Consider the following 14,454-nt stretch of genomic DNA (forward strand, 5'->3'; position numbering starts at 1 on the left):
AGACTCGCCGCTACGATTTAGCGCCATGATTTTGGTATCGCCTGAAACCGTAGCGTTGTGCATCTCCCTCCTCATCTCTGCATTCAGAATGTAAGATTGAAAATTTATTTAATAATACATATACCATGATTATTAGATAATATCGAATGATGACATCAGTGAACATCCCTCACTTTGTAACTGGTCCTAGCACTCAAAATTATTTATAATATTTAATACTGAGTTATTTCGAATAATAAAATAAAACTAACTTACCGTAACAAGAGGAAAGAAGGAGAGCTAAATATAAAAATACAGAACAATGCTAACGGATGATTTATGAAAAATCTATCAGAATCCCTTAGCACAATCGGGAAATTGTTCATCTCCCAATAAAATGAGAAGAAATAAATAATACATCATAATGAATTTGTTGAACGATACGAAAGTATATTTTTTGTCTGCTAATATAATTTCCATGATAAACTGACTTTTATACGTTAAAGACTTTAGGTCGGATAGCGAACCGACCTTAACAACATATCTCTCTCTTTGACTTAAACGTTAATACAGAAATCGTTTAATGTTCTCTTGCGATCGTTAATAATAGAAGGGAGAAAAAAATAAAAAATCACAATGATAATCGCTTGATATCGCATTCAGTCCGCCAAAGGATTATGGGTTGATCCTCGACCTTAAGGACACCGGGTATAAGGTGTTGGATACTTGGGACAACATTGTCGTTACATATCTTTCTAAACATTAAATACAAAATTGATTTGCTTATCGAGGAGATACAAAAATGAGAACCAAAAGTAAAATAAAAAATAAAAATACTGTTAAGCGTTAACATAAAAGTTTTCACGCTGACTTCCCTCGCATAAGATCCACGTATCTAACCTCTCTTTGTCTGTTTCTCGACGTGATCGTCGAACTAGGATAATTAGGATAGAACAATAGTTAACGAGTTTTTACTTTAAAAAAGCTTTTGGATCGCGTCATACAAACGGTCCTGTCCAATGCCTAACATGCGTGTGGCTGGCATCCGTTACAGAGACGCCATGTTTCTCTAAGATGGCCGTAGCCTTGATCTTGTTCTTGTACTTAACATCCTTAGGTTTAAGAACGCTCTTATGATTGCTAAGAAGTCGCGACGGCGTCAGGATGGACTTGTTGCTGAGTCCAGTGGCTTCCAAGAAATGGTCATAGTAACCGCCATTCAAATTTGAATCCTTAATAGCTTTCCCGCCAGTTTCAGTCTGATTGGACGCTATAAGACTTCCTAACCTCTCGGAACCATCAGCCTCGGCGCGATCTGGATCATCTGAAAGATCACAGTCATCTAGATTGAATTCTTCGAAATTCTGTCTGATGTCGAAATCCTGATCAAAGTCAAGGTGCTTGTCTCGCGTACGATGATCCTTTGTTCCACGTTCTTCCGCTTCGCCGATCTTGAACTCTTCGAAATGACGGACGATATTCGTTACCTTGGCCATCTTGGGCTTCTCCTGGCAACCATCTTGATTCTGTCTCGATTGAAAGGAAGAGCGAATACTGTTGAATTTGTTCTTTCTCAGAGTACCGTCGTAACACTCGTTCGCTCTCAACGGCGACCTGGCGTTTCTCTCGTCGTAGGTCAAAGTTCGAACTGTCGTGGTTGGTACGTTTTTAGGAACACTTTTAGGCGACACTGAGAAACCAAATCTTTTTTTCTCGTGTTCGGGCGTCCCGTCCGACGACAATTGTCTCTTGTGCGACTCATTGATGAGAAAGGATGGACTTGGTATTTTTTTCAAGACTAAAGTATTATTTTTGAATTGTGGTTTTGGCGGCAATGCCGGTGGCGTCTTCGGCGGTGACGGTGAGATCAGTTCCGGCAGTGACTCTATATCTTCGTAGTCTAAGTTCTTAGCTATGGTCAGACCCTTAGTCGACATCTGAAGACAAGCTTTCTCCTCTTCCCTCTCCATCCTTAATGGCGGACTCGGTGACTCGTTCGTCTTGATTTTTTGAGGATTATTGTTTAACGACACTTCGTCCACCTTCGGTTCTATTACCAGAATTGGAACAGCCTTGGACTCTACGGTCTCATCCGTGGACTCCTCGACAGTCTCTGCGAGGACTTCACTCACGACAACATTGGCTGACTGAACGATTTTCATGCCGAACTCATCCTCGGAGTTGGTAGCCTCAAACATTCCACTTTCAGGATCCGCATTGCTATCCCCGTTGTTGTTATCCTTATCAATAATATTTTCATCGGAATTACGTCTCTCCATCTCGGAACCGACAGACTCTATGTCGGAAAGTCTAGCAGGCTCGAATATGACTCTTCTACCGCGATGCTTGAATTGTCTTGGTACTGAAAGAACGTTATCCTCTTCCTCCCTGTCCCTGAGTAGAATCTGATTGACGCACTCAAGAACAGAATTGTGATTTCCATTGGAACGATAAGTACCAAAGACCTCGTCGCTGTTTCTATCTTCATCAGGATCACTGTACCAGTTACCACTGTTCTCCTCAAGATTCGTATCCTCCTGAACCTCTATCCTGGAGCTCCTGAGAACTCGCGACACCTTCTCCAGGTTCCTAGCATTGTTCTCCTTGCAAGCGTTCTCATAGACCGGCTCCTCCTGATCTTGCTCTTCGTCCTCGTCGTCCTCGTCTTCCTCAGACGCATAATTGCAGTCCATACCATCGTCCTTACTGTCCGTCCTGGCGATGCCCAGGTTCTTCGAGTCTGACCTTTTGTACACCTTCAGCGGCTTAGACCTGGCGACCGCGAAGCGTCGCCTAGGAAACTCCACTCTGTCGTCTATGGTGGTGAGCTCCGTGTCGCTGTCGGTGACCGTAGTGGGTGTACATCTGTTGGACTTGTTCAGAGTGGAACCAGGTGACACATCAGTGCTCTCTCCCTCGCAGAACCCTTCGGTACTAAGAAGGGAAGGACTGCTGTCGGTCGTCGTGGTGATGATCGACACGTCCGTATTATTCTCGCTACTGGTCACACTGGTCTTAGACACGTCGCTCTCGGCGAAGCTGTGGGTCTTCCTGATACCCGTGCTAGGTTGTTCCTGTTCAGCGTTAAGCTTGGTGATGATCTCGCACTTAAGATTCTGAATGTCCTTGCTAAGACTACTGTCCGATCGGCTCGTGTCACTCTTTACACTCTGGAGATCAGCCGTCGACGTATTATCAGCGGACCTATCATGATCATTAATGGTATCCTTGCAGACGACGTTCTCGCGCTTGGACTTTATGTAATTTTTCGTGTAACGTCGCAGCTTGGCAATCTCTAGCTGCTGATTGCGTATAACTGTGTCCTTCTCGCAGAGAAGCTGTCTGATGGACTTTTGCTCCTGTTTCAATCGACCCTCCAGGACTAGAAGAGCCCGCAGAATCCTGGATAGCTGCTGATCGCGAAGGGCTCGCTCTGTCTCGCGTCCTGCAGTCCTGTTGTCCAGCTCCCGCACCAGGTCCCTGCATCTCTTGGTAGCCGCTCTCAAGGCTTCCCTGGTCCTTGCCAGCTCCTGCTTCAAAGTCTTCACCTCGGTCTCCATCTGGAATCAGTTGACAATAATTACAATTTGATTCTCATATAACCTCTTTCTTTGATCCTCCCATGTAACGTCACGGTATCTATTTATCGACAAGCTCACGATCTACCGGACCCGATCAATCATCTGCCTGACCAGGAAGACGACTTTTAGGAAGCCACGACCAAGGTGCCCTTGATGAATTTTTGAGCGTGTGGCAAAAAGGCGCAGCTGTCTCTAAAGAAAAGCAAAGCTATCCAGGTGTAAAGTGGGACCAGAAAGACTCGACCTGGTGATCCACGTACGGCAGGAATAAAACGGTACGAGAGAAAGGAGTCTGGTATAAGGGCGCTGTCAGGACTATCAGCTTAATAACAGTTACTACAGGTAAGAGTGGTTTCACTGCTGCCACTATATAACCGATATAACAATATATTCCCCAACTGACTTCCGACTATTATAAGCAAAGCAGTACCGACTGTCTTTAATCTTCCAAATATATTCAGGTCTACAGAATCATCGTGGTCCTGAGCCTCGCCCAAATCTTTTCGACAATGAGAAACCAGTTCCGGCCGATTTGCCAGTGTTTAAAGGATCCCGTCTACTATGGCGGCTTTGTATGCCGGGCAACAGCAAGCGAGCAGCTGTTCTTCTGGGATTAATCAAAAGCAGTTCTCGATTCCCTCTAAGGTTCCCTCGGGACGCCGGGCACGTGCTTCCGCTGAACGATCCAGGATCCCTGTGACTTCCGATTCCACAGTCCGATCTGTGATCGATCTTTAAAAAAGGATCAGATCCGATTTAAAAATTAAAAAAAAATCTGATGGCTCAACGGCCGATTCAGAACGATCGAGATAAAGCAATTCCCTGTAAGATCTTGCAATGGAGTACTACTCGATAGATCCCAATTAGAGTCACGATCAAACGAGCTCTTATAGATCGATACGTAAAATAATTTCTACCCTCGATCGAATTCGTGATTATTGTTAACCGTTAATTAGTCCACCCCCTCGACCCCCTCGGGGATACATGTCGATTTAAGACACCGATAAGATCGTCCATCGACAAATTATTCGCAACGTGCCCGCTGTCCACCCACGGATCTATAGATCGTCGGATTAATTTTTGTCTGCTGAAAGAATCGAAGGGAAAAAAAAAAAGAAAAGGCGGTTCTGATTGAACCGGAGTGTTTTTTTTTTCTTTTTTCTTTCTTCCTCTTCTTCTGCTTCCACTCTTTCACAGATTAACAGCGACTCTGCCCGACTTGGTTCTAGGTCAACGATAAACGGTAACCGAGGTAGGTACGGTGATCTTTTCGATCCTTTTGCTACCGGTGCACGTTTAAAATTTTAAAGCAACACGCTGCTTGCTATTCTTTTCGAGATTCCTTCTCTTTAGGCCGAGTTTCCATTTGCACGTAGAGACAATAACGTCGGCATACGTTATATCACGTTATACATACAGTATATATATATATATATACCCCGAAACGTTATCAGCACTAAGACACCATCTTTTTTTTTTCTTCTAATCTTACCACGACGATAAACAAGGATGTGCTAAATAAACAGCTGTTAAAATTAGCAATTACTGCAACGAGCGATTTTAGTACGACGATAAAGATAATTTTTCATGCCTGTGAAAATTATATTCGTAAAAGGACAAAATACGTTATGACAAAGCACAAGGTATGTTTGATCGATAAACTATTTTTTTTCGTATCGGTCCTTTGGAATTTCAATGTAGTGTTAATGAACGGTAAATAGCAATAATAAGACAGAGCCTATCCTTCTCCGTACTATCTCTCTCTCTCTCTTTCGTACTATCTCTCTCTCTCTCTCTCTCTTTCTCTTTGTATACCGAGGAAACTAGACATCGGCAAAGAATAAAGAGAGGTGGAAATTTATGACCGCGAACTCTGAGGAAGCCGCAAATTTTCACGACACGTTGTAATTAGCCGCTGGCTGGCGCTGAGTAGGAGGTTTGCGGTACCAACCTACCGGCATATATACGTACATACAGCACTGTACGTATATGTACGTATACATGGAGGCGCTTACGTACTTGCACGAGGTGGTAAACTCGGAGGCATCTATTTGAAAACGGGTCCATAAATAATAATAAAGAAAAAAAAAAGAGAATGATAAAGTTGCCATAAGTGGCAGTAGGTATATCTATGCAATTCACGTAAAGAGGACAGGTTAGCTCGCGGTAGTCATGGCGACGCCCAACCCTTAATGGATTATTAGCAGACGCCATAGGGGATTCCCCGACGTTCGTACAACAAAATAGAGTAAAGGATAGACCGAAAAAAAAAGGTGGAAACCCCGTGCCAAGAAATAAAATAAACATGAAATTCCCTATGTTAATTAATTACCTAGAGAATTACCGACCAGTCCCATTTCTTTGTATTAACCGTCATTTATTACCAGCCAATGCTCAATACAGATACACCTGTATGTGTTAACCTAAAAAAAAAAAACTTCAAACATGACCAAAGTGGCACAAACGTCCCGAAAGGTATGTTGCAAACTTTCTCCATTCTTGCCAACGGTTTTTCGTTCGCAGCACGAATCAAATCGGTGCTCGATAAAAATATGGGATCTCAGGACTGAAGTTAAAATTGAATTTCGAAAATTTATAAATTTCATGTAAACCACTTCCTACTAATAATAATACTGTATGCAGCCGTAAGAAAAAAAACGAGTCGCTCGGTCGACCAACAAACTATGACCGAGAATCGACGAGGCGGGAATTTTGAAAATGAGATGACGTCATCCACGTCCACGTGGCGTAATCGTCATTCCCGTTCGACGCTCTTTACAGCGCTTTACCGGTTACCCTATATTCCTATCCTCGAGATGCTCTTCTCGCGCTCTCCAGAAGTGAAATAACGGAAAGGAGAAAGTCTTCCGGACAAGCAGATAAATGCTACGGAGCGACGGGGTATTTTATCGGCATTGTTGCTGACTACTATGCTGAGTGTACAAGACCGTTTATTATATATATATATATATGCATTTATATACCCTCAGTGTGTCATCAGACTTAAGAACTGATTGCGTCAGCGATTTGAATAATTGCTTGTTTAACGACAAACGTCATTGCTTTTAAGAGCATTTAATGTCATCAGATAATTTCCTAGTATGTCGCCGACGAGTAGAAAATAATTGACAATTATTTTTCACTCAGTACTTTTACACGTACTGAAAGGTAACTGTGAGGTAACTAAAAGAAAAATTTGATTTAGAGATAATTAATTTTTTTTTTTTTTTTGACAATTTTCTAAGCCTCTGACAACATAGATTGTTACGTACCGGGGACTCCATGTTTTTGCAGACATTTCCGTGGAACCGGTAAAAAAAATTTATGCAGACATTTTCAAATCCCACTGGACCAACTATATAGGTATACTGTACGTATAAGTTGGCGACGTACGTTATATCCAATGGAAACAAGACACAGAACGTAGACTGAAGTAAGTAAAGATTTCAAAAGTAAAGTGTCCCAGGTTTACGACGTTGAACTTGAGGTAAGACGAGAGTATCTCTTGATTTTCTTTAGAAAAAAAAAAAAAAAAAAAAAAAAAAAAAAAAAAAAAAAAAAAAAAAAAAAAAAAAAAAAAAAAGAAAAAAAAACATTTCCAAGAACCACACGGCACAATGATCCCTTCCACGAAAGCCCCGTGAGAAAATACACCTGTACTTTTCACGGACGTTGAAAATTAATGGCGCGAAAAGACAAGGCATTCAAGAAAAAAAGAAAAAAAACAATAACGAAAAATTTCACGTCCTCGAAACGTCTACAGAGACGTACCCGAAATTTTCTTTGCCCACTAAATTGTAAGTAATTTTGAAAAATTTTTTTTTACCATCCCTCGTCATTCTTCCAGCAGTGTATACACACGCGCATATATATATGTACACTGTAGAACTTATTAAACCGTAAACTCTCTAATCGCCGCTCTCGTCAGGCATCTCTTTCTCGTAGCAAGAGGAAAGAGCACGGAGCGAAAAATAATACGAAAAATAATGAGAGTGAGAAAGAGGGGAGACACTCTCGGTACCGCGTCCAAGATCAGACTGGTACGACGTCTGGTAGTTGTAGCCGGTAAAACGAGAGGGTAACGGAGAGTCAGGTGGGGAGAGAGGGGGTCCTCTGACAGACTGTGAGCCAAGAATAAGAGAAAGATTCAGGCCAAGAGTGGAGAAGAGAAGGTGAGAGAGAAAAGAGAGGAGCGGGGTAGGGGACGGCTGGACGAACTAAAACGTAAAGAAGACCAATGCGAAGGTAGTAAAGAAGACAAGCCTAACCATACATAACCTATACGTATGTATAGGGTAAATGGAAGCAGGTAGGTGTCCGGGCTTTTGGAACGCTTGAAGTATAGTACACGTATATAAATATGTATACGACATACATGCATATCCACCAGGTCGCGTCAGGTAGTCGTATCAGCCAGACTGTGAGGTCTCGGTGTTTCCGTCGGAATTAATTTTAATGTAAACGTACGCGTAGTCGGCTGATTGAAAATCGGATACGAACCGGCAAACTGATAATTTTGGCATTTCTCGTGTTATCGCAGAAGTCATGTTGTCAGAAATTCTTTCCCGAACGAACAGCAAGCATTTCGCAATAGCGACGCGTAACCCAGGCTAATGGCAACTTCGCATCCCTTGACTAACTCCGACTCAGCCCGCGCGAGTGACAGTCGGTAAGGAAGAAATCTGCTCTCGGAAAATTTTTAACGTTACGATTTGAGGTTAGGTCTCGTTTTCTTAAGGTACGAGTGGATTGTACCGTGCGAATGGTAGACGATTTCGAAGGATTATAGTAACGTGGAACGAAGGCGCTTCGATTGTGGATCCAGGGTTAGTTGGATCGTGAAGCTACGGAGTACAGAGTCCCAGGTTACCTGCTGTTCTCAGAGAAGAGGTTCGTGGAGGTCTGTTATGGACGGAGGATGAGGGCCTGTCGTCTTGTTTCTTTTATAGGTTATCCTTCTGTGTGCTATCCTCTCCCATTAATACTCGGAGGCCCTGGGGCGTCTAGGGCGTCTGGGACCTGGGCGCTAGGCTGCAGAGACCCGAAGCGAAATCGTGCATGACACGCTCGAAATAATCGACGGGTCTGAAAGTGAGTCGGAGTTTTTTTTTCTCCCACGTAATGATTCTGGAGGATTTTTGAAATTTGGCGGGAATTACGAAAAATTAAAAAAAAAATTTTTCAACTTCCTTCAACAAGTTCTATGACCCGAATGTCGATGTAATAAATTTTATTAATTTTTTTTAAATATTCCTCTCGATTTATTCATTTTCTAGTCGATCTAACTCATCTAATTTTTCCTTTTTTTATATATATACCGATCTTCCCACTGAATGAGTGTCGCTTTAAATTTATCCAAGAAAATTTATTTCTTCCGTCAATTCGCATCCTGACTCCACCTATCCCAGTCTTATTTCCCCGAGCAGCTAATCGACCCGCATGCGGCCTTGTGATAAAGGAGTACCAGACTCTACGATCAATGATCGTTAATACGCCCAGATGTAAATGGCGTATCATCGATTATTCAAGTACGATACACGTGACGTAACTTGCGACGGTAGATAAGAATTAATGATCGATCGATTATTATCGCCGTTACGATATAAAATTAGAATCGAAAAACCGGTAAGTGAAAAAAAAATCCTTAAAAACCCTAATAGAAAAATAAATCAAAATTAAATTAATTTTTTTTATTTCCACAACCAATTAAACAATAAATTCACAAGATCATTATCCTCGTGGTCGATCACTTACCATAGTCGTGTAGCTGAGCCACAATTTGGCATCGATTTTTTTCCTGCACGACATCCTCCACCCAATTTGATCTTATCAACGTAATATCACGAAAATAGATAAGCAAATCGGGGCCACGCTCCAATTGATTCAGCATCGACACCAGCATCGGGCGTGTCCATAAAAAAGTTAATTCGATTGGACCATTCGTCCCTGGAGTATCGACGATGATCGATGGCTTATCATAACCGTCCAACCGAATTAACCCACTCGAACATCTTTTTCCGAAAATTTCAAGACGATCCGCTCGATATCGATTTAGACGTGACACCTGCGATCTCATAAATGAATAACAATAATAATCGATGAATTTTTATAAAGTTCAATTAATCACGATCGATCGACCAATTTATATTAATTAACGACACACTATAATATCACGCGTCATATCTCATATCACTTGTCGCTTCGGAATCAAATATTTATATTTATATAATTATTATTATTAATTTAATCATTATCAGTCACATTCACAAAATTATTAACACAGTCGACAATTCGCAAGGGACGCTTCCCCGTCCACATCGAAAGCAAACGAGCAACTGTCAAGTCTACCTTCTTGGTAGCCGTTACACCCAGTCTGGGTATTTTTAAGCTGATAATGACAGCAGACGCGATAATGATAACGCAAAGATTCCTGATCGAATCGATCTCGTCACATACCTCGATAGTGTAAAATATCCCCAGTGGCTTAGCAACGAGAAAGATATCGCGAATTCTGATAAGGCATTTGAAAAAAAAAAAAATTGAAAAAAAAAAACATAACCTAACAATTTTTCTAGCCCGATAAAGCCGTATAACGACAAAGCGACCCGTACAGCTCGATAAGCGAGCATCGACTGAACCCGGTGGTCGACTATTATATTAAAAAGAGAAAAAAAAATGGAGATCAAACCACAGGATATCCTCGTCGAAATTCCACATCCTGTCTTTTCTGTCTTATAGGATTACGGGCTTCTGAGGATTCCAACAAAGGAAGTCCTCCGAACAATGGCACGCAGCCACTGTTGTACGCTCTGTACAAGAAATTGCGCAATCGAATCGGTCAAGAAAATATGAAGAACAAAAACTTTGACAATTCTCAGTAATCGTTGACCATGTTTATCGTTCGTTCGAAATTTTCATTTTTTTTTCCCACATTTTTATAAAAAAATATTTCGCCACGAAAATAATAATGTAATTATTCTTGTATTATCTGTCGACGATGAAATTTGTTTTTTTTTTTCTTTTATTTCGCCATACCTTCCATATACGAATTTCCCCTACCTCTGCAAACGTGACGTAACAGTGACGCGTTTGAAACAACCATTTACCAAGGCACGAGAGACCCGGAGCATTCAATTAACTAAGGACACAGCTGCCACACTTGAATTTAGTATCTTGCGTATATACTACTCCTCCCTCGTCCTTCCCCCCTCCTTGCTGTTGTATACATATCTATATATATTCAAGTACGTTACGTCATCGCTCTATACGTATTCATTGTATTCCAGAAACACGTGGTGCGATTGTTCACGTATATATATATAGTCATAAGGTCGTGCACCCCGCCCACTCCCACCCCCCGCATGACCAAGTACCCTAATCACTGATACACAGACGGACCAGGCAGGTGCGAAGCTAAGGGGAACCTCATGCGGGTCGCGCACTTCCAACCTTAAAGCTACGACCACACCGACCAGTGCGCGGAGCACGTGAATATTTTTCCATCAAAATAAATCAATTAAATGTCAATCGACAAAAATTTTCCTACAATAATTTTGATTTCGTCCTCGACTTTTTTTTTCAAAATTACGAAAAAAAAAGGTAACCATCGTAAAATAAAACTCGCTTGAGAAACACTGTGAAACTACGTTGAAACCCTTTTACCCGGATCACTCGTGAAACAATGGTATGAAAACAGGACGCGGGTGACATATGGCAAAGTACAGTAGCGTTAAAAAGAAAATCAATAATTTCGAGATAACGGTGCACCTACGTCACGAGCTACAGTGCGTCAGCTTGATAAAGTGCATCTATTTACGTACGTAACGCGAGTCCATAGATTTCCGGTCTAATGCAGTTTATGCATCGACTGTAAATACGTAACACTTTTTTATATCGAGTTATGACCTTAAAAAAAAAATCAAATTTCCTCAATTCCTTGTAACCCTTAAAAATCTCCCATCAAATTTTTATCGGCAACGTCCACGCGGTCCGGGATGAAAATCTAAAAATTTTAATTTTTTCCCCTAAATTTTCTTTCACAACGCTACTACCTCCCGAGAGACTCGCGGTACCTACTTTGACTGTCAGATATCGCAGGAAGTCCTATCGGAGTCATGGCTGGCAAGATACACAGCACTGGACGCCTGCTATCATTTATGGGAATGACCTCAGAGTTTAATGACTGTACGTCGAGTGAGAATTGTGTCAAAAAAGAAAAAAAAAAACCGCTATTTTTTCAACCATAATTTCCGTACGACTCGATTCAATTTACGAAACCTCGTACAACGGCGCAGTACGTAAACCGTACTTCGGATAAGGGATGACACTATTTTTTAGGCGGACATATACCGGGTGCCAAAAAAAAAATTTTCATTATCGCAACGAAAGTATACGAATCGTATTTTACGAATAATGACGATAGTAAAAACGACAAACCGGAAGTGGCGTTACTCTTAGGAATTCGAACGGTAAATACGAACGTCCCAGTTTTCGCAACTAAGACCTCGCATCCAATATGGAGCGAAAGTCGCCATATAACATCAGTTTAACACACCATATCCATATGTACCCAACACTATACCCATATATCCGCGCATAGATACAAGAAACAGATGACAGTTAAGCAGAAAGAAATAATAATCCCAGATCGTGACAAATCGTTACCACGAATACCCATAACGCCCCAAATAATAACAACAGTACAGTGTCAAGGCGCTCCCTCGAAGGGATGAAAGTCAAATAAATCCAAAAAGCGATTATATAGTATCGCCCCATGAATATCCCCTAAAAAAAAATTCATACGAGACATCGAAGCGCGTTCAATATTTTTATAATTTTCTTTTTCACCTCCTCTCTCTCTCTCTCTCCCAAGCGGATCGCAAGATAAAAATAAGAAGAGCGTGACCAAAGAGTTAACATGGAGTTTCGTGGCCGTGCACGTGGACGCGATCACAGCTACCGATGACGTATGCAGTAATAAAAAAATTCCCCCCCCCAAAAAAAAAAAATTTTTCATCAAAATCCATTCGAACGTAACATAACCTAAAAAGTATTTTTTTCCAACCCTCCACGTGCCCTCCCACCATTCGGTTCGCCATGGACTCGCCCTGTTAGGTTCTCCGATGAATTTAATGAACGAGAGAAAATTCTACCTACGCAGTCACGTCCTATCGGTAAACGATCGATAGCGGCTGACTGCGATCCAGTTAAAATGCCTTTGATGCAAATCGAGCTTAACGGTCAGACTCGGTCGGAGTTCTGTGGCCGAAGAACGAGAGAGGCTGCCAGCCAGTATATATATATATATATATATATATATATATGCGCGTAAAGGCGCAAGAGAGAACGAGGTAGTCACACGATAAGTAGACCTTGATACAGTCAGCTTGAAAATGCATAAATTCCCTCCAAGAGCCGCGTGACCAAACGTATAAAAGTATCGAACCACCGATCCAAGGTCAAAGGTTCGCTCGCGAACGATAAAACCCGCGTTACACGTAAAACCGGTAAGATAACTATACCAGCAGCTGTGTCGAAAAATAAATCAATACCGACTGCCGAGCTTGAAACGTCAGAACGATTAAATCCCATTAGAATTTATTTGGATGAGGGTCGCCTGGAAGTTTGAGGTTAAGGGCTTCGCGTTACGCCCAGGAACCAGGAAGCCGGTGGAAGGAGCTACGACGGCAATGTAATCGGAATGAGATACGAGAGCGCAAAACCCGTCTGAGGAGCAGCGCGCGATTGGAGTACAGGAGGACTGAGGCAGGACCGAGGCAAGTGTGTAAGGAGGAAACGTAACGAAAGAGCAAAAGAGAGAATAAGATAAAAAATAAAAATAAAGAGACCATCGGGTGAGCTGATCGTGGACGTCTTAAAGGGTTCCCGGGAGCACTATGTATGTATATAAAGATCATTTAAGCTTTCTTGAAATCGTTACCCATGAAAACTTCCCAGCCAATAGTTCCACGACCGTTTACGATCGAAAATTGCGTCAACAGTATTGGGTATGCCTGGAAACGAATGATCAAGGACTCCGCGAGCGCAGAACGGATACGTGAAAGTGTAAAGTGAAAAAAAATTTTCTTATCAAACTTCCCAGCACAATGCACCATTAATGCGGACATAACGATCGCTCGATACTCCCCTAAGTCCAAGAGACACGGAGCGCCGGGGGTATCCGGTTTGTCTGTAATTACATATCCAACGTAATCCCGTCGGGCTAACAGAGTCGCTATCGGTTACGGGTAACCGGGGCGAGCAATACCGCTATACCTGGAGCCAAAGGAGTTATCGGTACATCCGTTGCTCCCTGTTCGCAGAGACTGTCCGAAGGATAAGAATGAGCGGAGAAAGGAAGATAAGGAAAAAAAAATTATTTTCTATTAGCATATAAATCATTATGGGTACCGTTGGATACGTGGTGAACCTTCCTCGGATCGGGTCGACGTTATTCTGTTCTCCGGGTACGCGGATGGGTATTACGTCTGCGCGACGTATGCGTCCCGACGCCCCAAGAGAGCTTACTCGACCACGACGTTTGTTGAGCGCCGGACCATTCACAGCTTAATACACACGTAACAGTAATACCAGTCATATATATATATATATATATATACACATGTCTTTATTGAAATGGAAACTTCTTACAGGTAAAACCCGAACGGGATGTTCTTCATCTTGGCAGATTATATATGAGACGTGTATATATCTATATATTTATCTTTGATATACTCGCCAAGAGTAGATCTTGGTTAGTGTGCTAATCATTTGGGTACCGTTACTCTGCGTTATATCTATCAGAGTCCAAAGAAGAGGATACTGACGTGTATAAAGTGATGGGAGAGTCGGCTGAAATAGACGACGTGTAGTGTTGGGAGGGGTGGTGGGGTGA

At 42.0% G+C, this 14,454-nt stretch overlaps 1 protein-coding gene across 8 annotated transcripts in view; it reads right to left on the bottom strand.

Moving 5' to 3' along the window:
• Positions 1-406: 406 nt before the first annotated feature.
• Positions 407-14,454, bottom strand: part of LOC107269637 (uncharacterized protein DDB_G0284459) — a 24,904-nt gene continuing 10,856 nt past the window's right edge. For 4 of the 8 annotated variants that reach the window (XM_015743728.2, XM_015743732.2, XM_015743733.2 and 1 more), the window contains one exon: positions 407-3,539. In XM_015743728.2, the coding sequence (XP_015599214.1) occupies positions 978-3,539 (2,562 nt within the window). In that variant the 3' untranslated portion in view covers positions 407-977. Of the gene's footprint in view, positions 3,540-6,832; positions 6,963-7,386; positions 7,612-8,430; positions 8,564-9,314; positions 9,994-14,454 lie in introns of those variants that run through there. The other 4 variants (XM_015743729.2, XM_025086911.1, XM_015743731.2 and 1 more) reach the window with 4 other exon arrangements.

This window comes from Cephus cinctus, unplaced genomic scaffold, assembly GCF_000341935.2.
Source record: "Cephus cinctus unplaced genomic scaffold, Ccin1 Ccin1_scaffold0680, whole genome shotgun sequence".
In the NCBI taxonomy this organism is placed as follows: Eukaryota; Metazoa; Arthropoda; class Insecta; order Hymenoptera; family Cephidae; genus Cephus; species Cephus cinctus.